Source organism: Anastrepha obliqua, chromosome 2 (genome assembly GCF_027943255.1).
Source record: "Anastrepha obliqua isolate idAnaObli1 chromosome 2, idAnaObli1_1.0, whole genome shotgun sequence".
In the NCBI taxonomy this organism is placed as follows: Eukaryota; Metazoa; Arthropoda; class Insecta; order Diptera; family Tephritidae; genus Anastrepha; species Anastrepha obliqua.
Genome location: NC_072893.1, coordinates 47,935,903 through 47,961,930, shown reverse-complemented (window position 1 = coordinate 47,961,930; position 26,028 = coordinate 47,935,903). Strand labels below are relative to the sequence as shown.

Genomic DNA, 26,028 nt, shown 5'->3' with positions numbered 1-26,028 from the left:
AATTTTAACGATTTTGCTATTCGCTGATTATCGCAAAATAAACAACAACATTTTTGATGCGCCTAATTCAAACGATAAAAAAAGAATTTGTGATTTTAATTAAAATAGTGAAATTACATTATTAAAAAGTTTTTAAAATTCAGCGCGATTGTGCATTTGTATTTGGAGAGGGGAAGCTCCAAAAACTATGTAGAGAAGTTGCAAAAACTATGCCGGTTAACTCCAGAGTCTGCTGTGGAGCTAATTTCTTAGTTTGACATTCTACTTAGAAGTTCCCAAAACAGCTAAACCTTGTAATCTCCACGTTTATTCAATTCTAAAATCCAATTTTATATTGCTGGCTGCATTGCTTTTCGCAACTGGATGTTATTAACGACCCGTGGATGAGCGATGGGCGATATCCATGAACCAGTCGGCCGTTAGTCGAAGCATATATATAATATATCGTACAACAGAAGCAATCAACCTTCCCATGTTTTGCACAAAGGTGCGGCTTCCTACGACCCAAGTGGAGCGGCAAGCTGCAAACGAAATTTTTGATTGAGTAGCTTGGCTGCGGGTGAGCCGCTTCTTTTAGGAGCTGTCAATGATATCCTAAAGCAATAAATGCACCAAAAGTATTAAGTAAATATTAATTTGAAATAAACAGTTATTTGATTATAATTACTTTGTGCAAATATAATTGAAAAATACTCAATGAGTGGGCACATTTTTGTATTTTATGTTGAAAAATTAAATAAAATACAATAAATAAAATATTTCCGTACTCTGTTTTTCCATTTTCGCAAAATATTATGAAATGCAGAACACTTTACAAAAAAATCGTAACTGAATCAAATAAGGTGTGAGTAACTGTATATATATACAAAACAAAGATAAATATTCGTATATTATTTGAGATTTATTTAACAACAACAAAAAAGTATTAAGTATTTCGAATTTTTCGATAGGGTGATTAATTTTGCGCCATCTTGTAAAGTACAGTTCTCTAATCTTAACCTCAACCTGTTTTATACAAAGCCTGTAGTGACATTCACTAACTCTTTTTAACGATATTCGCCATTATTGTTTTCTTTCCTTTACCCCAATTTTAACGATTTTGCTATTCGCTGATTATCGCAAAATAAACAACAACATTTTTGATGCGCCTAATTCAAACGATAAAAAAAGAATTTGTGATTTTAATTAAAATAGTGAAATTACATTATTAAAAAGTTTTTAAAATTCAGCGCGATTGTGCATTTGTATTTGGAGAGGGGAAGCTCCAAAAACTATGTAGAGAAGTTGGAAAAACTATGCCGGTTAACTCCAGAGTCTGCTGTGGAGCTAATTTCTTAGTTTGACATTCTACTTAGAAGTTCCCAAAACAGCTAAACCTTGTAATCTCCACGCTTATTCAATTCTAAAATCCAATTTTATATTGCTGGCTGCATTGCTTTTCGCAACTGGATGTTATTAACGACCCGTGGATGAGCGATGGGCGATATCCATGAACCAGTCGGCCGTTAGTCGAAGCATATATATAATATATCGTACAACAGAAGCAATCAACCTTCCCATGTTTTGCACAAAGGTGCGGCTTCCTACGACCCAAGTGGAGCGGCAAGCTGCAAACGAAATTTTTGATTGAGTACCTTGGCTGCGGTTGACCCGCTTCTTTTAGAAGCTGTCAATGATATCCTAAAGCAATAAATGCACCAAAAGTATTAAGTAAATATTAATTTGAAGTTTGAGTTATTTGATTATAATTACTTTGTGCAAATATAATTGAAAAATACTCAAAATTGAATCTAATAGCTTGGCTAGTATGTTTTTCTGTTATTTATCCTTGGGTTATTCGCTCATTTTGATATTTAATTTGACAAAGTTGCCACTCTCTATCAGTTTGAATAAATAGAATAGCACAATCGTTAGTGAAAATGACAAATAATGTAGACAGAAATAAAAATTGTCGCATCCCTTAGATTTAGTGAATTACACTACTGCTACTCATAAGCCAGCAATGACCCATTTCTTCACCATTACAGAATAATTCAACTTCTTATATCAGCGCATCGGTCAAATTATTTGCTTTCCAATTTAAGTCAAGGAAGTTGGCGTGGAATGGGTCAATAAATGATGCAACTTTTTCGTGAAACTTTCAGTTGTGTTTACATTAGTGAATACTTTCATTTAAATCTTCTTCACAAAAATACTCAGACTGCAATTATTTTTATTTAAAAAAATAGTATCTTGGAAATTGAAAAGCTTTTGTTGTGATCAATTTCTGTAATAAATAAGTTTTTTTCTGGTACCTTTGTCTTCACTAACGGCTCCACGATGGAATCCGAAGTCGGAACAGGGTTTTCTCTAAATCAACCAATTGATCTATTTCCTTAAAACTGTTGAATATTGCGAGTGTTTTTTAGGCAGAAGTCTTTGCGCTTCTGCAGGCATGCATAATTCTTAGGAAACGTGGAAGCGAGGAAGATATTAAAATTTTTTCCCATAGTCAAACCGCGTTCAAGGCTCGGACGACGCCAAAATTCAAATTGGTCAACTTGTGTAGGGGGATTAAATCTTTTGGTTGTGCAGGAAATATTTCTCTAACCTGAGTTCCAGGATATAGGAATATAGAGGTAAATAAAATTGCTGATGAGCTTGCCAGGAAGTCAGACCGACTGAATTGGTCTCAGAGGTCTCCTACCAGGTCATCGGCAGCCCCCTAACTGTTGTTAAAGGGGAGTTGTACAACTTATTTCTCAGAAAAGCGCAGAACAGATGGATATCCATTTTTTCGAAAACACTTTGGCCACAGTACAATAGACACAGGACGCAGAAAGTACTGGGGACTCTACGCCATTCAATTTCCAAACTCGTTGCTGTATTTACCGTTTACTGGACGATCGGCACACGCGCTGAAAAGCTAGGGTTACCATTTAACCCCCATTGCAGAAGCTGTGAGGACCTTTCAGAGAAGGAGACAATTGATCACTTGCCCTGTAAATGTCCAGACATGGCAGCTAGATAATTAAGGTCACTGGGTGCTCCTTTCTTCGACAGCCTGGGGCAGTGCGCCAACCTAAATCCCATCCATCTTCTCCGTTACATCAACAGCTTCGGTTGGCTGTAGATATCTGCCTGTTGGACGACTTAAAATGGTATCAAATAGTCTGAAGACCTGCAAATCGCTGCGGAATATCATAAAATCATGCTTCTTCGAAATTTCATTCGCAAGTTGTTGAAACCCCATATAGCCAATACGTTTACCATGAGCAATAGGCATGAGTAATTAGCCAGTCCCAATATCACAAACCGTTGAGGTAAGCGCATTTTGATCTTCATGAATGTTTTCCTTTCCAGCAGCGATATATGCAATTGAACGGGCGGGACGAACGTGCACTTCTGTCTTTATACAGTCAAAATATTTTTTTCAAATATCCGCAATTTTCGTAGTATATTTTAATTACTTTTGTAAATTGTAGAGTTTTTTTATAACCGCAAAACACGGCGCTACAGCTAAAACAGGAACTAAAACTTGAAAGCCCCCCTAATTCAAATCTAAATTGCCAATGGCTAAACTAAGGGCTAAGCGTGTAAAACTTAATAATTTAAAATTTACTAATTTATTCTCAACGTGAAATTTTGAACGATAAAATTGAATTAAATAAACCACATCAAAAGGGCCTGGTAGCAAAATTAGCAATAATTTAAATAATTGTAAACAATCCAGATAATATGAATGAAGAGCTGGGAAAAACTGTATACTAAACTTTGTAATCATGCAAAATGCTAATTAACACCTTTACATCTATTTCTCTATAAATATATTTGTTTATTAATTAGGTCGTAAAACTGTCGAAGCGATAAAAAAAATTGTTGATCAGTCGCAGTCGCATGCAATAAAAAATGTGCCCTAAATTTATATCCAGTGATGCGAAAGCACGGTGTATCTGTGTTGCTTCATTATAGTTTTTTAGGTGCATATTTGGTGGTCATTGCTGGCAGTCTTTGTAGGGGGAATAACGCAAAGGCCTTCGTGGACTTTGTGCCGTAACTGCAAGACTGTCGGAAGTGCGACTATTCCTCCCCGCGGTGGCCACTGGAAACAGGATACCCCAGCACGGTCATGTCTCTGTTGGGGTCCTGGCTAATATAGTCGAGCGGGAAGAGTAAACTTCCTTGGGTAAGTATAAATCCCCAATCCAAGGTGGAACAGCATACGCCGAGGGATGCTTGGCTAGAGGGGGATCTAGTCGCTAGTATGCGGACTTGGGGCGCCCTGGCGAGGCCCCATTTCAAAAATGCCTTCCTGCGCTACCGGGGCACTGGCGCAGGTGACCGATATACCCCTTTACTCGTGGGAACAAAAATGAACAACAGTAAACAAAAACAAAAAAATGGCGGAAGCGGCCAAAAAGGCTTCAACGAAGAGGCTAGCAAAATACCTCAAAAACCAGAGGCGGTCACACCTCAACAGGAAGAGGCCACCAAGCCTCAAACTAATAAGGAGGAACAGTCCGCAGTTGAAGGCGTGAGAACTGCCGAGACGACTCCAAACACCGATGGCGAAGGGCCGAAAAAGGAACAGCCAAAAAGGCTCAGTGGTGCGGGCAAGAGAAGGCTTGTACACTTCCTAAAAAAAGGGCTAACCAGGGAAGAAGCTTATGCTAAGGCTCTGGAACCCATGTGCAAAAACACAGAAAAACCAACGACGGGGCCGAAACGACTAAGGTCGGTTGAGGACACACCACCCGAAGCAGCAGCAAAAAAGCGGCCTAAAGATGATGGTCCGTCCACATCGAAAGACGCAGCTCTAAAGAGCAAAAAGTGGCAGCCCACTGCCACATACAAAGACATAACAACAGGAGTCAGGTTAGCAGTACTTGCTAGGGACTACCCCAACACGGTACTGACAACCGAGCAAATGGACTCCATCCAACAACTCCTGTTAGACAAAATACTGGCGGGGAAAAACATGGCCACAAAACCAGCGTTCTTGGGCACTACTTACAAGGCAGGATACCTTGTCCTGCATTGTAAGGAGAGCACTTCGGCGGAATGGGTTAAGGCGGCCATTTCTAATGCGTCGCCGTGGGAGGGTGCAACACTGTGGGCCACAGAGGAATCCAAAATTCCTCACTCTCGGATCGCAGTGGGGTACTTTCCCAACTCAGTCAAAGTCGAGACAGCCAAGATACTGGACTTTGTGCAGGGGCAGAATAAAGGCCTCAATGTTGATTCCTGGCGCCTGCTAAGAAGAGCCGAAAAAGGCTCCAACGTAACGCTAGTCGTAGCGGTAGACCAAAAATCAGCCGCCAGCCTGAAGGAGTACAATGGTAGGGTAAACTACCGCTTCATACAAGTGACCCTCAGGCTGAAATCTGAAAATATAACGACCGAAGAGTTAGTTGACCAAATGGAGGCAGTGGAGTTACAAGAAGAGGACGAAAGTCCTCCCAAAGACTCCGAAAACCAACCGGCGAAATGAGGTGCCTCCAGGCAAATCTTCACCATGCTAAGGCTGCCACCACTGAGCTTAGCAGAAGACTTGCCGGAGGTATCAACATAGGGCTGATCCAAGAGCCCTGGATCTATAGAGGCCGTCCTCAAGGCCTCAATGTCCAAAACACACAGGTAATTTATGACAAAAGCGCTGTCAAACCTAGGGCTGCGATAATCATAGATACCAATATTAAATTCTTGCCATTCACAGAATTCATGGATGGCGACACATCAACAATACTGGTCGAAGCGGAGTCTGGCGGAAGCAAGAGAGAGGTCGTAATCGCCTCAGCTTATTTCCCCGGAGACGCCGACATAGTACCACCAGAAAAAATCAGAGGCCTAGTGGAGTATTGCCAAACCCACAATCTAACCCTCGTAATTGGATGCGACGCCAACTCCCACAATGTGGCATGGGGAAGCACGAATACAAACAACAGAGGTGAGTCACTCCTTGAATTTTTATTACTTAGTAATATAACAATAGTAAACAGGGGTAATAAACCCACTTTTGTAAACGCAATACGACAAGAGGTACTCGACTTAACTCTAATCACTAACAAATCTTTGAATATGATCAGTAACTGGAGAGTCTCGGATGAGGACTCAATGTCTGACCACAAACACATACTCTTTGACCTAAATGGGGTGGTAAAGTTCTCCACACTTTACAGGAGCCCAAAAACAGCAAACTGGAAAAGATACAATGAATGTCTTTCAGCTAAGCTTAATAACAGCGTAAGCAAAATAACATCAACAGAGGAACTAGAAGAGGCAGTAACAGAAATGACTGACTCAATCATGGCCTCATATCAAGACTGTTGTCCACTAAAAATCAAATCCTCCACGAAGAGGGTCCCCTGGTGGAACAACGAACTTGACAAACTTCGGAAAACAACGAGAAAACTATTCAACACTGCAAAGAAAACAAACAAATGGGACGAATATAGGAAATCCCTAACTAACTATAACAAAGAACTAAGGAAATCCAAACGAAACTCTTGGAAAAACTTCTGCGAGGATCTAAAAGATACTCCAGCAACAGCTAGAATCCAAAAATCACTTTCCAAAGGCGACTCAAGTCCCATAGGAACACTAAAAGGTCCAAACGGAACTATTACCAACACATTCGCAGAAACACTAGAGCTTCTTCTAAAGACTCACTTCCCAGATTGTAAAAGTCATGACTCATCAATCGACAATAGTCTAGACATGGTAACTCACCATCAACGGAGATCTACGGTCTCATTTGTCAACAAAATCATAAATTTCGAAAGGGTAGAGTGGGCAATTAACTCCTTTAAACCCTTTAAATCACCAGGGCCGGATGGTATATTCCCAGCACTTTTATCCAAAGGCACTGTGGAACTGATCCGAGTCATGGTGAAAATCTTCAGAGCTAGCCTAATATTGGAATACATTCCAAAGATATGGAGGAAAGTGAAGGTAATATTTATTCCTAAGGGAGGTAACAAACCCCCTGACTCTCCAAAATCTTACAGGCCAATCAGTCTATCATCGTTCATGCTAAAGACAATGGAAAAACTACTCGAATACCATCTAAGAGAAGAAGTAATCTTCAAAAAACCCCTTCATAAGCTGCAATTTGCTTACCAAAAAGGGAAATCCACAGTCACAGCACTGCACACACTCGTTGTCAATATAGAAAAGGCCCTAAATCAAAAAGAAATAGCCCTATGTTCCTTTATGGACATAGAGGGAGCCTTCGACAACGCAAATTACAAATCCATGGAAACAGCACTCGAAAAAAGAGGTGCAAACCCAATATTAACACACTGGATAAGCCAAATGCTTAATCAGAGGATTATTAAAGCCTCGTTAGGCCAAGCTGAACTCAATGTCACAACAGTAAAGGGATGTCCGCAAGGAGGAGTTCTCTCTCCACTGCTATGGTCCCTACTAGTTGATGACTTGGTGCAGCACCTAAACAACAAGGGATTCATAACCATTGGTTATGCAGATGATATATCTGTTATAATAAAAGGCAACCATGAAAGGACACTAACGGACTTAATGCAAAATGCCTTGAATGCAACATGGGAATGGTGTAAAAAGGAGGGGCTGTCGATCAACCCTAACAAAACCACAATAATCCCCTTCACAAGAAAAAGAAAGATAAAGTTTCCTGCATTGAAACTAAATGAAACAGTGATAGAACTAAAGGAAGAGGTCAAATATCTAGGTTTAACCTTAGATAAAAAACTCACTTGGGAACCACATATAAATAACATAACAAAAAAAGCCACGAAATCCTTGTGGACAACCAAACAATTACTAGGGAGATCCTGGGGCCTCAGCCCTAGTATGGCCCTCTGGATATACACCCAAATGGTTAGACCAATCATACTGTATGGGGCACTAGTATGGTGGGGCAAATCTATCCAACAAACAGCGATAACCAAACTGGGAAAAGTACAAAGGCTTGCTTGCCTATGCATCACAGGGGCTATGAAAACTACCCCAACAGCTGGCATGGAAGCACTCCTTAATCTCCCACCACTTCATATAGCAATCCAAGAGGAAGCAGCTACGCAAGCACTCATGCTACACATGAAAGTAAATTTCAAATTGGGCAACCTCACCGGTCACCTAAATATCCTAAACAAAATCAAAAACACCATAAGCATGGCTCAAGTTTCAGACCACATTGACCCAACCCTCTGTTTCACAAAAGGATACTCAGTTACCTTTCCAGAGAGGATAGAGTGGAAAACAAACCCGAAATGGATGAATGATGATTCACAAAAATGGTACACTGATGGATCAAAAACACCTTACGGTGTAGGAGCAGGTGTAGTGGGACCCAGAATCCACAAATCATACACTCTCACCAGGGACACCACTATATTCCAAGCGGAACTATACGCAATAATGGAAGCAGTAAACATCATGCAACGCAGGAACCACAAGAGAGTAAGGATTAAAATACTCTCGGACAGCCAATCAGTCCTAAAAGCTCTAGATAGCTATACATACAACTCTAAAACCCTCTTAGAATGCCACAAGGCACTCAATAATCTGGCATCCAAAAATAATGTTTCATTAATTTGGGTACCGGGACATGAGGGATACGACGGCAACGAAAAGGCAGACGCTCAAGCCAAAAAAGGGGCAGATGAAAACTTCATCGGACCTAGCCCTATGTTCGGATTCAACAAAAACAACCTAAAACAAAAAATAAAATACTGGGCCAAAACTCTATTAAATCAGCATTGGAACAATGTAGAGGGTCTTAGACACTCCAAAAAGTTCCTAAGTTTCAACGCTAAAAGAGCCAACATGGCCCTCACGTTAAACAAAAAGAGCATTCGCACTCTCACAGGCGCCCTCACGGGTCACTTCACCTGCAACAAACACTTACATAAATTAGGCATAACTAACACCAGCACCTGCAGATTCTGCTGCGAAGATGAGGAGTCTATGGAACATCTCATTATCGAATGTCCGGGGTTGACGCATAGAAGGAAAAGGTTTTTAAACAAGTTCATGCTTACAGATGAAGACCTTCAATCACTCCCTCAGAAGGAGCTGGTACAATTCATAAGCATACTTAACAGTCAATAGACAGCATAGGGTGCACAATAGATCAATATGGTCGCAGTGCTAAAGGGCTACTCCTTAACCCTTTACAACCATTAACCATTAACCATAGGTGCATATTTTGTGAATTTAAAAATCTGAAAAAGTTATTCCCATATACCGAAGCCTACTTCTACACTGTGCGGTACAGTAATACAAGGTGAAGTCCAGAATAAACAAGACTGAGCTAAAATAGAAACGACAGGAGCTTTGGTCTGAAAACTTCGAGTTTATTTATTCAAAATAGTCCTCTCTGGCCTCATTACACGGTTTTGCGCAATATAAATGCTTTTAGAAACAGTGTTTCAGGTCATTGACCGGAATGCCTCTCAGGACGTCGGAGCAAGGCTTTTGGATGGCCTCTACGGGCGCAAAAATTCAATTTTTGGAATGGGTAGAAGTCAGAGGAAGCCATATCAGGCGAATACGGTGAGTGATTGATGGTTAAAATGCGATTTCTAGTCAAAAAATCAGTCACAGGAGTGGATCTATGAGATGGTGAATTATCATGTAATAAACGTCAGCTTCCTCCTCGCCGGTATTCAAGGCGAATTCGTCGAATACGATACAACAAACGCTTCAAAATGCCAAGATAGGTAATTGCATTGACGGTTTCGTCCGTTGGCACGAACTCCTTGAGGACAATTCCCTTGGAATCGTAAAAATAAATGAGCATCAACTTGATTTTTGACTTCTCCAAACGCGATTTTTTGGGTGCTGGCTCGTCTGGGGCCTTCCATTCGGCACTTTGACGATTAGTTTCAGGTTCATGCTGGAAACACCACGTTTCATCGCCAGTTACTATGTTGTAAAGGAAGTTCTCGTCTCATCTCGCCTCTTTAATGATATCTTTCGAATGTTGAATTCTGAGCAATTTTTGATACTCAGTTAACTTGTGCGGAATGAAACCTGCACAGATCTTTTGTAAGCCGAAATGATCAATGAAACTGCGATAAATCGATGTTTTGGAGATATTCAACTCCGTTTCCATTAATTCCATTCAACGTTGATTTCGGTTCATTTTTGATAAATTTACTAACAATTTCGATGGAGTTTTCGGTGATTACTGATTTTGGGCGGTCCGTATATTCATTGTCATTTATGTCCTCACAACCATCTCTGAAATGTGTAAACCACTCATGAACTCTGGCACGAGATAGACAATCACGCCATAAACTTTTTTCATTAATTCAAATGAACAAAATTTGATAGTACCTCTTTGTTCGACACTCATATTTGTACCGATGACACAAACATACTGACAATAACTTCGCTTCCACTGAACCGAATGCCACCAAGCTTTCACTGGAAGTCAACTAGGGATGTAACTTCCAACGCACTAACTCACTAAAAATATGGCCCATCAAATACATTTCTATGACGCTAGTCTTGTTTATTTTGGAGAAGAGATAAGAAACGATTTCTTCTTCCTCATCGTTCTTGCTTTTCCAGACTTTACCCAGATCTTTACAAATGTTGCGTAGTGGGGGACCTGTCAAAGAAATTTTCGTTAAATAGTGATTACAATATGCGGTAATTATGCAATTCTACACCAGATAGCGACTACTAATTCCATGGAGGAGGTGCATATGTCTATGAGAACTGAATCAGCAATCGCCGGCAGCTAATAGTTAAATACTACTTAACAGAAATTCCTTTTAAATGAAAAAAGAAATATTTAATTGAAAAATAAGAACTATTGGCATGCTTGCATGTATGTATATATGTATGTATATATGTGTATGTATGTGTGTATGCATGCATGTATGCAAATATTTATGCTGCTACAATTTGCAATGAGTTCAACTGCATATGAGATCGAGCCCTCAATCACTTGTAATTTATAAAAGCTTTTTAATTGTTGCTAACCGGTAATAAAATGTGGTATATGTATGTATGTATGTATGTGTATGCGAGCATAAAATGAACACGCGTCACACCCACACGGGTGATGAATATCGTTTATTTATTTTTAACTATTTGTTTAGTAATTTATTTAAAACTCATTTTAATCTGCATCTGGACTTGGCTGGCACATGTCTTAACAGCAACGCGGAAAATTTACACCTGCATTACTTGAGATTTGCTACAATACACATTCATACATTCATACATCCATACTTACTTATGACACATTCCTAAATATGTACATATGTACATATGGTATGTATGTATGTGCATTCCAATTTATTTATTTAATTTCAGCTTAAAGAAGTTAACTCCAAATAGCAATTAAAAAGCAATTAACAAAGCTGTGAGTGCAAGCACATTCACACATACATATATGTATGCAAGTAGCTACACATGTTAGGGCGTGTCATTTTATGTGGGAGAAAAGTTCGCATATAACCATAAAGCACTTACAACTACAGTTCTCGTGCAGTTTTTTTCACAAGATCACTGATTCGCGTGAGGCGCTATAAATACGTCTACAATTGACTCTGGTCGCATTGGATGGGGCGAACTTCTCAGTTCACCAATTCATCAACTATGATACTTAGTTCGTTACCGCCCTCAGAAAACAGAATTATTGATGTTCTCGAGGAAATATAAATTTGCACAATTTGTGAAGCCGTCATTAAGGCTAGGCTAGAAGCGGGGCATAGCCCCAAATATGTAGGTGGAGTTCTTGACAAGAAACTACATTGGCACATGAATGCAGAGGACAGAGTAAGGAAAGCTACTGTAGCTCTATTTTCTTGCAAAAAGGCCATAGAACGCAGATGGGATCGTTCTCCGAAGAACACTCACTGGCTGTATAGGGCATTTATCAGACCTATCCTCCTAGCGGATGGCTCGCGATAAAACTACAATTAAAAAAAGATCTCAAAAAGTTCAACATATGGTGCTTATACGAGGTGTGTTCAAAAAGTATCGCGAATTTTGCTTTTTTCGCAGGTTACGTATATTCGAATTTCGATTTTCTTGTGGCGATATGTTGGTACTCATGTCTCTCACTCATGCCGACAAGTTCGGCCATTTTGAATATTCAGTTAATTGTTGATAGCTGCTTTACATGCACGTGTTTCGGCTCGTCTTCGATTTTTAACTATTCAAAAAGACGGATCAAAGAACCTGTATCAAATTTTGTGTGAAAAACGAAATAAGTGCGCGGATGCATTCCGAATGTTGACTGTGTCATACGGAGAAGCTACTTTGGACCAAGGCAACGTTTATCGGTGGTACAAAATGTTCGCAGAAGGCCGAAGAGATGTGAACGATGAACAGCGTGCCCGCGTGCCGGACGCCCGAGCACTTCAACAACAGACGAAAAAATTGATAAAGTGAAGAAAATGGTATTGGCCAATCGTCGAACCACCATTAGAGAAGTTGCTGAGCACCTAGACATATCGATTGGTTCGTGCCATTCGATTTTTTTCAATGATTTAGGCATGAGACGGGTCGCCGCCAAATTCGTACCAAAACTGCTCAATTTCGACCAAAAGCAGCATCGCATGAACATTGCAAATGAGAAGGTCATAATTAGTGATGAATCATGGGTTTATGGTTATGACGTGGAAATCAAAGCTCAATCCTCTCAATGGAAGCTGCCGCATGAACCAAGACTGAAAAAAGCGCGCCAAGTTTGGTCGAATGTAAAAGTTTTGCTTACCGTTTTTTTTCGATTGCAGGGGCGTGGTGCATCATGAGTTCTTGCCACAGGGTAAAACGGTCAATAAGGAATATTACCTGCAAGTTATGCGCAATTTGCGCGAAGCAATCCGCCAGAAACGGATTTGTGGAAGAACAAAAATTGGCTTTGCATCACGATAACGCCCCTGCTCACACATCGTTGCTTGTGCGCGACTTTTTGACCAAAAACATCACTCTAATGATGCCACAGCCACCGTATTCCCAGATCTGGCCCCCTGTGACTTTTTCTTGTTCCCCAACTTGAAGAGGCCCATGAAAGGACGACGCTACGCTCCGATTGACGAGATAAAGACGGCAGCGAAGGAGGAGCTGAACAAGATAAAAAAATGATTTTTTGAAGTGCTTGGAAGATTGGAAAAAACGTTGCCACAAGTAAATACATAATATCTCATGGGGATTACTTTGAAGGGGACAAAATAGATATTAATGAATAAATAAATAATTTTTGAAAAAAACACAGAATTCGCTATACTTTTTGAACACACCTCGTATCTATCAGCAGCGCTATTAGAACCACACCTCTGATGCTCTGCATACTATTTTCTTCTTCTGTGCCTAATTAATGCCTAGACAATTTTTTTGTTTAGATGGTTAATAGAAATTGCGGTGATTGAGAGATGGATGAGATATTGAATAGGTCAATTGATTAGTAAAAAGTGCTTTAAATAATTCTGGAATAGCGGATAGCTTTTCAATGCGCTGGAATTTTCTATACATAAGATCTACTTCCTCAACTTCCATTAAAGGCTTGTAAGAATATTCAGCATAATTTTTGTGTGTTTTATGAATACTCTGAGAAATGAGTCAATAGATTTAAAGAAGAATATAGCGGAGAGACCAAAATTTATGGATATTTAATTTCACGCTACTTCCTATTCATTACGCGAGCGACGTTTTTGACCTCCCTCGTATATGTAATTGCATACATACAAACATATGTACTATACCTGATTGATTGACTGACATTTTCACACCTAGCCAGAAAGTTAGATCTATGCATTAAAGCTACGTATTAAGAGTACATAAATGTGGGCATTAAGCAGCTGCATTTGCATAAAACAAGTATGTACGTCATTAAGAAAATCACGACATGCAACGGACATGAATTCAAAAATATTGCATTTTCGTAGTTTGCAATGACGAAATATAAAAACTTCATTTGTTACGATTGTCGGGAGACCAGAAATGTTAAATTGTATGCACCCAAGACATTGCATGCGATTTTACGCCATTCGTTATTGTACTAATTCAAAACTATGATAAGAATTAATTGCCCTAACATACATACAAACATACAGATATTGTTGCCATGGCGAAAATGTTGCACGCACAAACATTTAACAATGAAAGCGTCACGACTAATCCAATTCAAAGATTTATTTGCTTATTTAAATAATCTATAAAATAAGTAAAGTAAATGGCAAACCAATTAAATATGTAAATAAATATTTATAATAAATGAATGCGGTCGATAGGCTGGCGTGTTGAACTAAAGTCTTCATATGGACTTGTAGCTACATAAGTGTGTGTGTATGTAACAGAATTACGTACGTACATACGTACAAGCATATTCTTCAAAGCAATGCAATATGCAAATACTTGCCGTGAGTTAGCTGTAACTGTGAATTGGCCGTGTTCACTCAAAATAAATTGAGGAAATATCAGACCAGGTTATAGGTGCAAAGAAAATATAATATTTGAAGGAAAAGCAAATAAAGCAGCAGTTTGAATAAATTTAGTGAAATTTTTCTGTATATAAAAATAATTTATAAAATTAAATAATATATATACATATATATTAGGGTGGTCCAAAAATGCATGGGAAAAAATTTATATTAAAATTTTGATGCTGCCGCCCCCCATAATGGTAAAGAATGAAAAATAAAAAGACCCGTATTTTTTTTTTTTTTTAATCAGACCATATTTAATGGTGCCGCCGGGGCTTTGAAATATCCCATATATTTTGCATGGGAAAAAAATACTTTTTCGTAGATTTCATGTAAAAACCTGGAAAATGGATATATTTTAACCGGATACCTCAGTTTCTCTTCATAATTGGTCAGGGAATAACAACCAATTATGAAATAATTAATTTTTTTGTATTAACTATTTTTTATAGAACCCCAAAAAGCCATAAAAACGAAAATCTAAGAAAAAATCGAAAAACAATATTTTATATTACTTTTATGATATTTTTTTGTGAGATTATTTCATAATTGGTTGTTATTCCCTGACCAATTATGAAGAGAAACTGAGTTATCCGGTTAAAATATATTCATTTTCCAGGTTTTTACATGAAATCTACGAAAAAGTATTTTTTTCCCATGCAAAATACATGGGATATTTCAAAGCCCCGGCGGCACCATTAAATATGGTCTGATTAAAAAAAAAAAAATACGGGTCTTTTTATTTTTCATTCTTTACTATTTTGGGGGGCGGCAGCATACAAATTTTTTTTGGACCACCCTAATATATATATATATATATATATATATAGTATAATTGGCGCGCACACCCTTTTTGGGTGTTTGGCCGAGCTCCTCCTCCTATTTGCGATTGCGTCTTGTTGTTGTTCCACATATGGAGGGACCTACAGTTTCAAGCCGACTCCGAATGGCAGATATTTTTTATGAGGAGCTTTTTCATGGCAGAAATACACTCGGAGGCTTACCATTGCCTGCCGCGGAGAGACCGCTATTAGAAAAGTGTTTTTCTTAATTTTGGTGTTTCACCGAGATTCGAACCTACTTTCTCTCTGCGAATTTCGAATGGTAGTCACGCACCAAGCCATTTGGCTACGACGCCTTCCTAAATAATAACTCTCGGATTTTAAGTTTTAGTTAATTTTTTTATTGTCGGAGAGCCAACTTTAAATAAATATAAATAAAAACAAAAAGTTAAATGTACAGTCTATGTCAGAAAAAGGGAACCGCGATTATTCGTGAAAGTATGTACAAAACTATGTCGCAATTACTCAATAAGCCGTAGAGTCTACATCGTTGTCGAGTATAGCCTGGCATCTTCTTCATGCTTTGAACCAGCTTTTCTGTATAGCTCGTCGACAAACAGGACTAGATTTTGCGAACTTGACGCACGAGTTGCTTTAAATCATGGACTGGCCTTCCGGCAAGATGCGTTTTCATAGTTACCCACACATTTTCAATGGTGTTGGCATCTGGGGACTGGGAAGGCCAGTCCAATACTGTGACGCCATTTTCTTGTTTTGTTGTTTCTCAATGTGTTTTGCTGAAAGCAGTGGTACTGATGATGTGCGACGGTAGAATATGTTCGCTCCCTTCAGTCGACGTTCGATGGTGTTGATACTCACATCTATTCCCTTTTTAGCAAGAATCGTGCGTGTTTGGCGTAGTCGCAAAGAACGGCCCCGCTTAAAAAGTTGGACGATCACTTTATCCTGCTTTTTTGTCGTCACTCGCTTCAAGCCGCGCTCGGAAAAGTCATCAACATTTTTGTACACCTTATACCGCTGATTCCACATCACAACAAACTTTTTTGGGTTTTTAATCACTTTTGCAACACGGCGTAAGATAATTTTGGCCCTTTCGAATGCGTGCATCAAGATATCGCCTCAAAACGCTTCGCAAACTTCTCACTCATTTTGGTTTGGTTGTGTTTACGGGAAAGTTTCGAACGACACTAACCTGAGTTAGCGCTGGCGTCGTAGCCCTTAAGTGGGACTATTATGCAGCAAAAAACAGAAGAAAATATATATTGAAGTTGCAAAAAAAAAAACCGGTTCTTTTCCTCTGATGCAGACTGTATATTGTTTTTGATTTTTGGGCTCATTTGTCAAAATATTTATTTCTAATGCCAGTTGGGTAATAAATAATAATATCGAGTTAAATAGTTTGTCCGGCAACAAGTGCTAGGTTTGTTCATGAAGCAAATAATTTGTAGCAATTGGGGTTCATGTATCTAAAAAACTTGCAAAGTAGGGGACAGTGAGAGAGCAAAATAACATTTAATTTTGAGGAGAAGTTGCAAGTCTTTTTTCTCGTAAGAATTTGCAAGAGAGAAAAACAGCTGATCGCAAAGTAAAAACAAAGACGAATTCCAATTCGCGAATTGAGTCAAAATTTTAAATTTAAATAAAATATATAAAGTTTATTTGAAGTCATATAGTAATCATAATAGGAATAGGCCAATGATGTGAAGGTATGCACTTCTGAGCCACAGCCTCCAGTCACCGATGTTACAGTTTCCAAAATACAAATTGAGAGCATTGGAGTTATATTTTGTGTTTAATGCTTGCACTTTTTGGTTATTAATGTAATTTAACAATATATTAATATGCTTACATGCATAGACGGAAGCGAGAAAAATATGAAGGAAGCTGTGATTACCACAACAATACAATTGCTAATGGAATGTTCAGCATCTGACAGCGATGATGAAATGGAATAATTTATTGTGAAGAAAAGAAAATAAAATCTTGTGATGCTAAGCTCGTTATTTTGCATTTCATTTATTTTATTTTCTGTTTTAATTTAATACGAAGTTTTGCGTTAATGTTTCTTTTTTTTTGATATTTTTTCTCTTTGAGAGCGAATTCTCGGAAATTTTCAGCCAGCTAATCTTGTTACACCATAGCTTTATTTGAGTGAGCAGAGTCTTACTGAAAAATGTATGGATTGTCACCGCGTACACAATCAATCCAGGGTTTCACTGCTGTCTCTAGAACTGATATATCCAGCAGAATTCACTCGAAATGCTTGAGAAAAGAAGTGTGGCGGAATGACATTTCCTTTGTTGCTCACAACCCATAAAACCACAAACAGTGGCTGGAAACTTCGGGTGCATGAAAAAAGAGTGTCTATAGGATGGAAACATAGCCATTTTTAATTTCTGCGATTGCTCCTTTAGTATTCAGTAAAATTTTTTTCGTCAGAAAAAACCCATAACATCTCACGTGATTCAGCGTGTTTGATTTTGGTAGAAGGCGTTTTTTTTTCTCTTATTTGCTCCGACATAAGCGGTCTGCTACGCATAACGTAGGTCTTATCCCGGAGATCTTCCTGGACAATTCGACGGATGAGACCCTCAATAACATTAAACTCCCTCACAAATCAATATAGGCCGATTTTGAAGCGCCTTCGTCAATGATCGCTTGCACTTGTTGAATAAATTCTGCAGATCGGACAGTATCAGAACGTTCCTCGTGTTTTGTGCGTTCTGCAACAGATTCTGCATGGCCGCCTGATGCTGTCAATTTACAGCGACCCTTATGAGCGAATGAACGGGCCCACTCTAGAGATTTCTAAATCGATTTGATTTACACTCTTCATATCTTGAGTTAAGTTGTCTTATCTGAAAAAGAGCAAAAAGAAAAATAATTATTTCGGCAAGTTATAGCCACATATATGTATGCATGTCATCAAATATCTACTATATGCACCCTGTATAAATGACTAATTTGGTCAAGGTAACGGCCTTTATAGACGTCATTCAACAGTACCATATAAGCCTATAAACCTATAAAGTTTAGTGTTTTTTTTACTTGGCCTTTTGAAAAAGGGAAAAGTCCTTCTCGTTTTCTGTCGTGCTCAGCAATTAACACAATCAATGTTCTAGAGCTGAAGTGCTTATTATCTATTCCGATGAAATGGCATAGCTAGCAAAGTTTTTTTTTTTTTTTTTTTTTTTTCTTTTTTTTTTTTTTTTTTTTTTTTTTTTTACCCTTTATTATTGTTTCTATTTCAACTTAAAATATTTACAATTTTTCTTTCTTTTTGGGTTTCAACAGTATTTAGAAGCCAATACCACTATATACATTTATCTAAGAAAAAAAAAACAAAAATTAACTCTATATTTAATTAATTCAATTATTTAATGAATAAATATATTCATAAAATTGTGACACCATTTACATCTGCAGGTCAGTTGGTCGTTTGCGCTTAAGTCTCCTCGTCTCGGTTTCCTCTTTTAATGGAAGTTGCCGAATTTCCCTGTTAGAATGTTCTAGTAGTCGGTTTGTGTGTCTTAAGCTGTTGTTGCGTATTTCTTCATGGACTGTTTTTACTTTAAGTTCTCGATGGATGTTATCATTTAGTATATACCACTCTGCTTTTGATATTATACGGAGTATCTTATTTTGCGTTTGTTGTATAATTTTTATATTTGTTCTGCTGGCAGTTCCCCAAAGCTCTGAGCCATATTTCCATATTGGTGTTATAATTACTTTGTATATTAGTATCTTATTTTCTAGTGAGAGCGTTGAATTCTTTCCCAAAAGCCAATGAAGTTGTTTAAACCTAGTCTTGATTTCGCGTCGTTTTTGTCCAATGTGTAACTTCCAGTTAAGTTTATTGTCTATAATCATACCCAAGTATTTTGCCCTTGTGTCGTGGTGGATTTGTTTATTCTTTATGAATAATGGATTGTATTGTTTTTTTCTCTTGTTAGTGTATGTGACGTGGGCGGTTTTATCTTCGTTTATTTTGATTCCCCATTTCTCGAACCATTCAGTGGTGTTGTCAAGTAATTCCTGAAGTTTATAAGCAGCCGTTCTTGGATCTTTGTCCGATGCTAACAAGACAGTGTCGTCTGCGAATGTTGCTATTAGAGAATTCTTAGTTGCCGGTGTAGGGATATCAGCAGTGTAAAGAAGGTACAGAAGCGGCCCAAGGACACTACCTTGCGGTACACCTGCTTCCATTGTTAGTATATCAGAATACTTATCTTCGAATTTTACATAAAATTGTCTTCCAGTTATATAACTTTTCATTAGTTCGTAGTAGTCTGTTGGTAAATAAGTCAAGAGTTTTTGTAGAAGTCCTGCGTGCCATACTGTGTCAAAAGCTTTGGCCACGTCGAGATATACTGCTTCACACGTTCGTTTTTTATCGATGTCTTCTAAAATTTTGTTTGTAACTCTGTGAACTTGTTGGATGGTGGAATGTTTTTGCCTGAATCCGAATTGGTGGCAAGGTATTATTTTGTCCTTTTGTATAATGGGATCGATTCTGTCAAAAAGCAACTTTTCAAAAATTTTTGATAATACTGGTAGTAGACTTATAGGTCTGTACGAAGTTACTTGCATAGGATCTTTGCATGGTTTTGGTATTGCGATAATTTGAGCAATTTTCCATACTTTTGGGAAATATTTCAAGTTCAAGATTTGATTGAACAAATTCCTTATATAGATAAGCCCCTTCTCTGGGAGTTCTCTTAAAATTTTTCCAGTTATTAGGTCGTATCCTGGCGACTTCTTAGGATCAGTTCTCTTATCTTATTTCTTCTAACGTAACATTTTTTGGTTTGCATGGATCTTTTTTTGCGTGGGTCGGGAAAAGATTTACATTAGGCATATTGTTCGTAAAAGTACTTTTGAAGTGTTTTGCGAGAACTTCAGCCTTGTCAAGATTTGTTTTAGTCCAGCTGCCATCAAGTTTTCTGATAGGTGGTTTGTATAAAATTTTATTTTCGATTTTGTTTGTAGCTTTCCACAGTGAATAGTTTGTCGTTATACCGGGTCCAAGTTTTTCGATGCGTCTCTTAAGTTTCAAATTTTTATGGTCGAATAGCATTTGCTTAATTTCCTTTGTAGCAGCGTTTAGCTTGCTTTTGTCAAGTGGCAGCCTTGTTTTTTGCCAGCGTTTACGTAAGCGGTTTTTGATTTTGATTTTTTCTTGGATGTGTGCAGGTATATTATAGCTCGAGGAACAGATAGTTTCTTGTGGAGTTGATTTCATAGTGGCGTTCATTATTGTGTGATTAAAATAGGCTATCGCACTGTCGATTTCGTCAAAGGTCTTTAAGCTTATTTTATTGTTAAGATTACGGATGACTATTTCTCTAAATGTATCCCAGCAGGTTTTTTTTGTTATATATGTTTCTATTCGAGGATTCCTTCGTATATGAGCTCTGATATATCATTATTATTGGGGAATGGTCAGACGACAATTCAATTAACGATTTAATTGACATATCTTCGTGGTTAACGTTTTTTGTTATAAAAAAGTCGATTAGATCTGGACTTTTTTTTGGATCAGTTGGCCAGTATGTTGGGTCGCCACTACTTATGAACTTACTGTTGTTTATTTTCATGGCATCCAGTAAATTACGTCCTTTGGAGTTCGTCAATCTTGAACCCCAAATTGCATTTTTAGCATTATAATCCCCGCCAGCTATGTATCGTTTGCCAAGTGTTTTTAAAAAGTCGTAGTATTGGGATATGGAATTTATGTATTTTGGGGGACAATATACAGCAGAGATTGTTAGTTTGCCGCATTCATCTTCTATTTGGATCGATGTTGCTTGTATATTTTCTTTTTCGTATTTTTCTAATTCGATGCATTTAATGTCTTGCCTGATTATTATCGCTGTGCCTCCATGGGCTTTGTTGTCAGGGTGGTTTGTGACAAATATTTTATAATTAGGTATTCTTGCAAAGCTTTTGTCAGTGAAGTGTGTTTCAGAAATTAGTAATACGTCTATTGAATTATGGTTTATAAACACTATCAGTTCTTTCAAGTGTTGGCCCAAGCCGTTTGCATTCCAAGCGACTATTTTCAGTCTACTTGTGCTGCCCATCTATTTTGGTCACGAGCAGTGTTATAATATTTATTATGTTTGACATTTGTGCGAGGACCTGCTTCATCATTTCTTTTAACTCTTTGATGTCGTCATTTGAAGTTGCTTCAGAACTTGTTTCAGAACTTGTCACACCCGATTGTGGGTTGTTAGAAATAACTTGGGCATATGACATTGTCGGTTTGACATATTGTGAATCTATTTGCCGATTTAAAGCGTTTTGCTGATTATCAGTATTCAGTTCTTTGTTACGTTGCTCTGGGTAGTGTTTTATTTTGAGTGCTTTGTACACCGCGCATCCTCTGTAGCTCGCTGTGTGTTTGCCTCCGCAATGGGCGCATTTTATGTTGCTACTATTTTCTACAACACACTCTATAGTTTTGTGATTACCCGCGCATTTTACACAAACTGGAGTTTTTGTGCAAAAGTTTTTAGTGTGTCCGTATTTTTGACAATTTGTGCATTGTGGAATTGTTTTCTTTTAGTGAGGCGGTTCAAAACTTATTTTGCAGTGTAGTAGATTATTTATTGAATAAATATCTTTATTGTTTGCACCTTGTTTCATCTCCAATGAGAATAATGGCAGAGGTTTCTTTGTGCCTTTTTGCAAAATATTTTGAATATTAATTATTTCATGGCCTAATTCTAATAGTTCCTGCTTAATTTCATCTTTATCTGCCGAATAATGCATTCCCCTTAGGAATACTTTGAATCCTCTTTCTTCCTTTAGTTTAAAAGTATAATACTGGGTTTTCTTCTCCTTTAATAAATTAGAAAGCAAAGTCGGCAAGCCTTAATTCAGTGAACTATGTTGATGCCTTCGTAAGTCGATGTGTGCTAAGTGTGTTTCTGCTTGACATATGGCTAATAGGAAACAGGAAGCAAAAGAGTAAAAAAGCAAACCCTACTGCAGTCGTGAAGTATCGAAATAATATAGTTAGTGGTCTCCTCTCCACAGACAAAACCTTTGACTATATTACTGCCAAGCAGAAATTTCTTATAAAAAGCCAATTACTTCGAAGGCAGCACAAAACTGTAAGTCCCTTCTTTTGCAACGATCGAAGTTGTTTGCGCCAAGCTATTACTATTATTAACCTATTATTATTGCTATAAAATGATTCACTGATCATTAGTGTTAAGTAATACTTAAATCTTATCTCTCCGCCAGTAATACAAAATGGTTTCCTCTAAACAAAATGTGGCTTCACAGTAGGGCGCCATGGCGTATGAGCAATACCAATATCGCAATAAAAATCATAATTTTGAAGCGGCCAGAAACATTATTCAACATGTAACTTCTATTACGCGTATTCTTAAGAGCGGCAATAAAAATAATGTTGAAAATTATAGGCCGATTTCCAAGCTACCTACAGTTTCTAAATTCTCTGAGTGTATAGTCAAAGACAAAATATACTTAGCCGTTAAACATTTGTTATGTCTCAGCCAACATGGGTTTGTTCCGGGCAGATCTACGTTAACGGATTTAGCTGGCTTTACGCAGGATTGTTTGAATACCTTTCCTTCGGGTTTTCAAATGGATGCAATCTAAAGAGATTTTTTTTTTATGATAGAGCATCACACCCAATATTAATAGCTAAACTGGAAGGTTTCGGCTTTCACTTTCAATTTCTTAAGTGGTTAATTTTCTATCTTAAGGCACTGTGTCATTCGACTCGGTAATGTATCGTCTTATTTTTTTATTTGTGATGCTTCGTCTGGTGTCCCTCAAGGTAGTGTCTTCATTAATGATATTTCCTCCCGTTTTCCATGTGAAATTTTATTCTAGACGCGTATGATCTGAAAATCGATTATGAAATTAATTGTTCCGAAGGTTCATCCGCTCTCCAGCGTGAGTTCAACCACTTGCATAGTTGGTGTGTGCGTAATCGTTTGTTCCTTAACATTAGTAAATGTCACTATACTTCGTATGCGAAAGTTTTTAATTTTATTCCAACACCTTACTACATCTCAAACTCACCACTAAATACAATTAAAGATTTAAAAGACTTGGGTCTTTTCGTCGCCTTAGCTCTATAAAGGATTTTCAAAAAAATGTCTAACTTTTATGAATATTCTTTACTTTGTACTAAATTACATTACACTATTTATACAGATATATTTTATTAAACTTTTGTTTGGTTTATTTTTAGGGCCGGACATTTGCCTCGATTATCAAGAACTTTCTACTACTGAGCACACCGCTAAATGAATCATATTTACCCCTCTACAAAAAAGATGAAGGAAGTAAGTTTTTTATGCATTTCTTGTTGTTTTGTGTGCCAAATATTAGTAGAGTTAAAAGCTTTTTGCTTAAAAATGTTAACAAAAAAATAATTTCTAGTCGAAATTATGTGCATACATTCTGTCAAAAAACTGTTCAATAAAAACGCAAAATAATTGTTTTTTAGCCATCAAAATTTATTTTGTCGCCTTCAAAATAAGCTCCATCCTTCGAAGCAATACATAAAACGCCAACGCTTAGTCCAGTCATCAACGCACCTTTTAAACACGTTTAAAGAGATTTTCTTCAGCTCCTTCAGCAAATTCTCCGTAATGGCCTCTATCGACATAAAGCGGCGTCCGCGGAGTGGCAATTTAAGTTTTGGGAAAAGGATAAAGGTCCGTTGTGATACCACTGTGCTACACGGGAACCTCATTTATCTTCCTTCGTCGAACCATTGAAACGTAGTATTGAATGCCAACCCCACGTCAAACAGTTCTGTAAGAGAATTAAAATAGTATTTACCTAGAGAACCTGCTCTGATTTTCGCTGGGGCTGAACAATTGCAAAGGAAGTGCTCGACTGTTTCTTCCTCTTCCTTATCTCTGCAACTTCTGCAATATTCATGGGAGAAAACTCCTAGTCTCAAGGAATGCCTGCCAAATAGCCAGTGACCGGTCAAACAAGCCTCGACCTTCGAGATATTGTCTCTTGAGAGACTAAGCAACTCCTTTGTTCTTTTCTTGTTTATTTGCGGCTATAGTAGCCTAGCTGTTAGACACGTATCTTCATTTCTCCGTGACCTATTGGCCTCTTGGATAATGTGGTTTTTTATTACTGCTAGACAAACGTTGGGTCCGAACTCATTTGCTCAAGCATGTCTTCAGCCACCTTCTTTCGAGCTACCTCCCTCAAACTTAAATTATAGTTTTCCAGCACCATTTCCTTGACTTTGTCGACATTTTCATCCATTTCATCTGTAGAAGCCTTATACCACTCGTAGTGTTTTTGATGATGCACACTCGCCATAGGCTTTCTCCAACATTTTCAACGATTCGGCTAATGAAATCCCGTTCAAACACACAAAATTTAAGGCAAATTCTTACCACCTAGATAATGCGACTAGACTTCCTTTTGTGAAGTTCTTTCGAAAAGTAAAGTCTATGTGAATAAGCCAATAACGATTCCAGTGCAGAAACACAACATTCGGATCGAGATTGCTGAACTAAATGTGATAATGTGCTAGCGAGTCCTTGAAATTTTGAATTCTCGTATGACAACCTGTGGACCTGCTCATGGTGGACCTTTAATTTATCGATTGATTCTTGTGGCCCAGATATTAAAAATTGAGTTTATTCTGATTATGATTATAGTTCTTCGAACTTGGCATATCTTTTTTTTATCTTTCAACCATTTAAATATAATATTAATTGAATTCAAATCAATTTAGGAATTGTATCGTTTCTAGTTTGAAATAAATCGCTAAACTACTTCAAAATCTCATTTGAAAATCTTTTTACGAAATTTATAAACTTTAACTTTTTTTGCAGGAAAAGTTTACAACGAAACATTAGAGAGTGTAAAACAATCATTTCCACAATACATCAGAGAATTAGAAGGCATTGCTGATGGAGCTCAAGTTGAATTTCATAAGGTTAGTGATAGCAATTTTATGCATTTTTTTCTTCTAGGTGGCTGCTTGTACTTCTTGAAATAGTAAATTTAAACAACAATTAAGGAAATTCCAAGATGGGATATTTTAAAAGCCAAGTGCTAAGTACGTACGACCCTTACAGCAGTCCAGATTATGTAATACTATGTATATAGCAGTCTAAATCTGAAGATGACCATATATGCTCCTAAAATCACTTTTCATTGAAAAACGTCAAAAGTGTGGAGACATTTAAAAAAATCTGCTAGAAAATTACATATAGAAGGCTTAAAAAATCAAAAATTCCTCTTAGCGCTGCTGATAAGCGTCTAAATCAAGTTTCAATTACGGAAGCTTTTATCCTCCCCCCTAAAAGAGAATGTAAAACCCAACAGTTTTAAAAAAATTGAATTACAAATAATAATGAGGATCGAGACTAAGGCTATCCTGATCTGAGGGCGAGCGGTTCATTAAGAGAGGGCGTAGCTACTAACCTAATTTTGTATTTTTGATATGTTGGTACATTCTTCATATGAACGTGTGGAAGTTTCATTTTCATCTGTCAATTCATTCTTTGTTTACAAGCTATTTATTCTATCACCATGATCCTGAACTAAAACAAGAGGCCAAAGAGTGGTGTGAACCTGGTTCTTCGGGTTCGTGTCCACAAATCGGTCAAAAAGGTGTTAGCATCAGAGACATTTTTTTTGGTAGTTAAATGCAAACTGGTTAAACAATAAATTCTGAATATTATTTTGTAACCTTTTAGACCAGCTGAAGGAAAAAATTCTTGAAAAAATCACAGTTGGCAAAAGAAAAAAAATATTTTTCATCTGAGCTATGCACCGAGTCACAAGAGCATTTT

The 26,028-nt window shown here is 37.7% G+C and overlaps 1 protein-coding gene across 1 annotated transcript in view; it reads left to right on the top strand.

Moving 5' to 3' along the window:
- The window catches only part of LOC129238675 (beta-alanyl-dopamine/carcinine hydrolase), a 74,398-nt gene that overhangs the window by 16,412 nt on the left and 31,958 nt on the right, over positions 1–26,028 (top strand). Inside the window, exons 2-3 of the mRNA XM_054873776.1 lie at positions 23,442–23,535; positions 25,063–25,166. Of these exons, the coding sequence (XP_054729751.1) occupies positions 23,442–23,535; positions 25,063–25,166 (198 nt within the window). The remainder of the gene's footprint in view (positions 1–23,441; positions 23,536–25,062; positions 25,167–26,028) is intronic.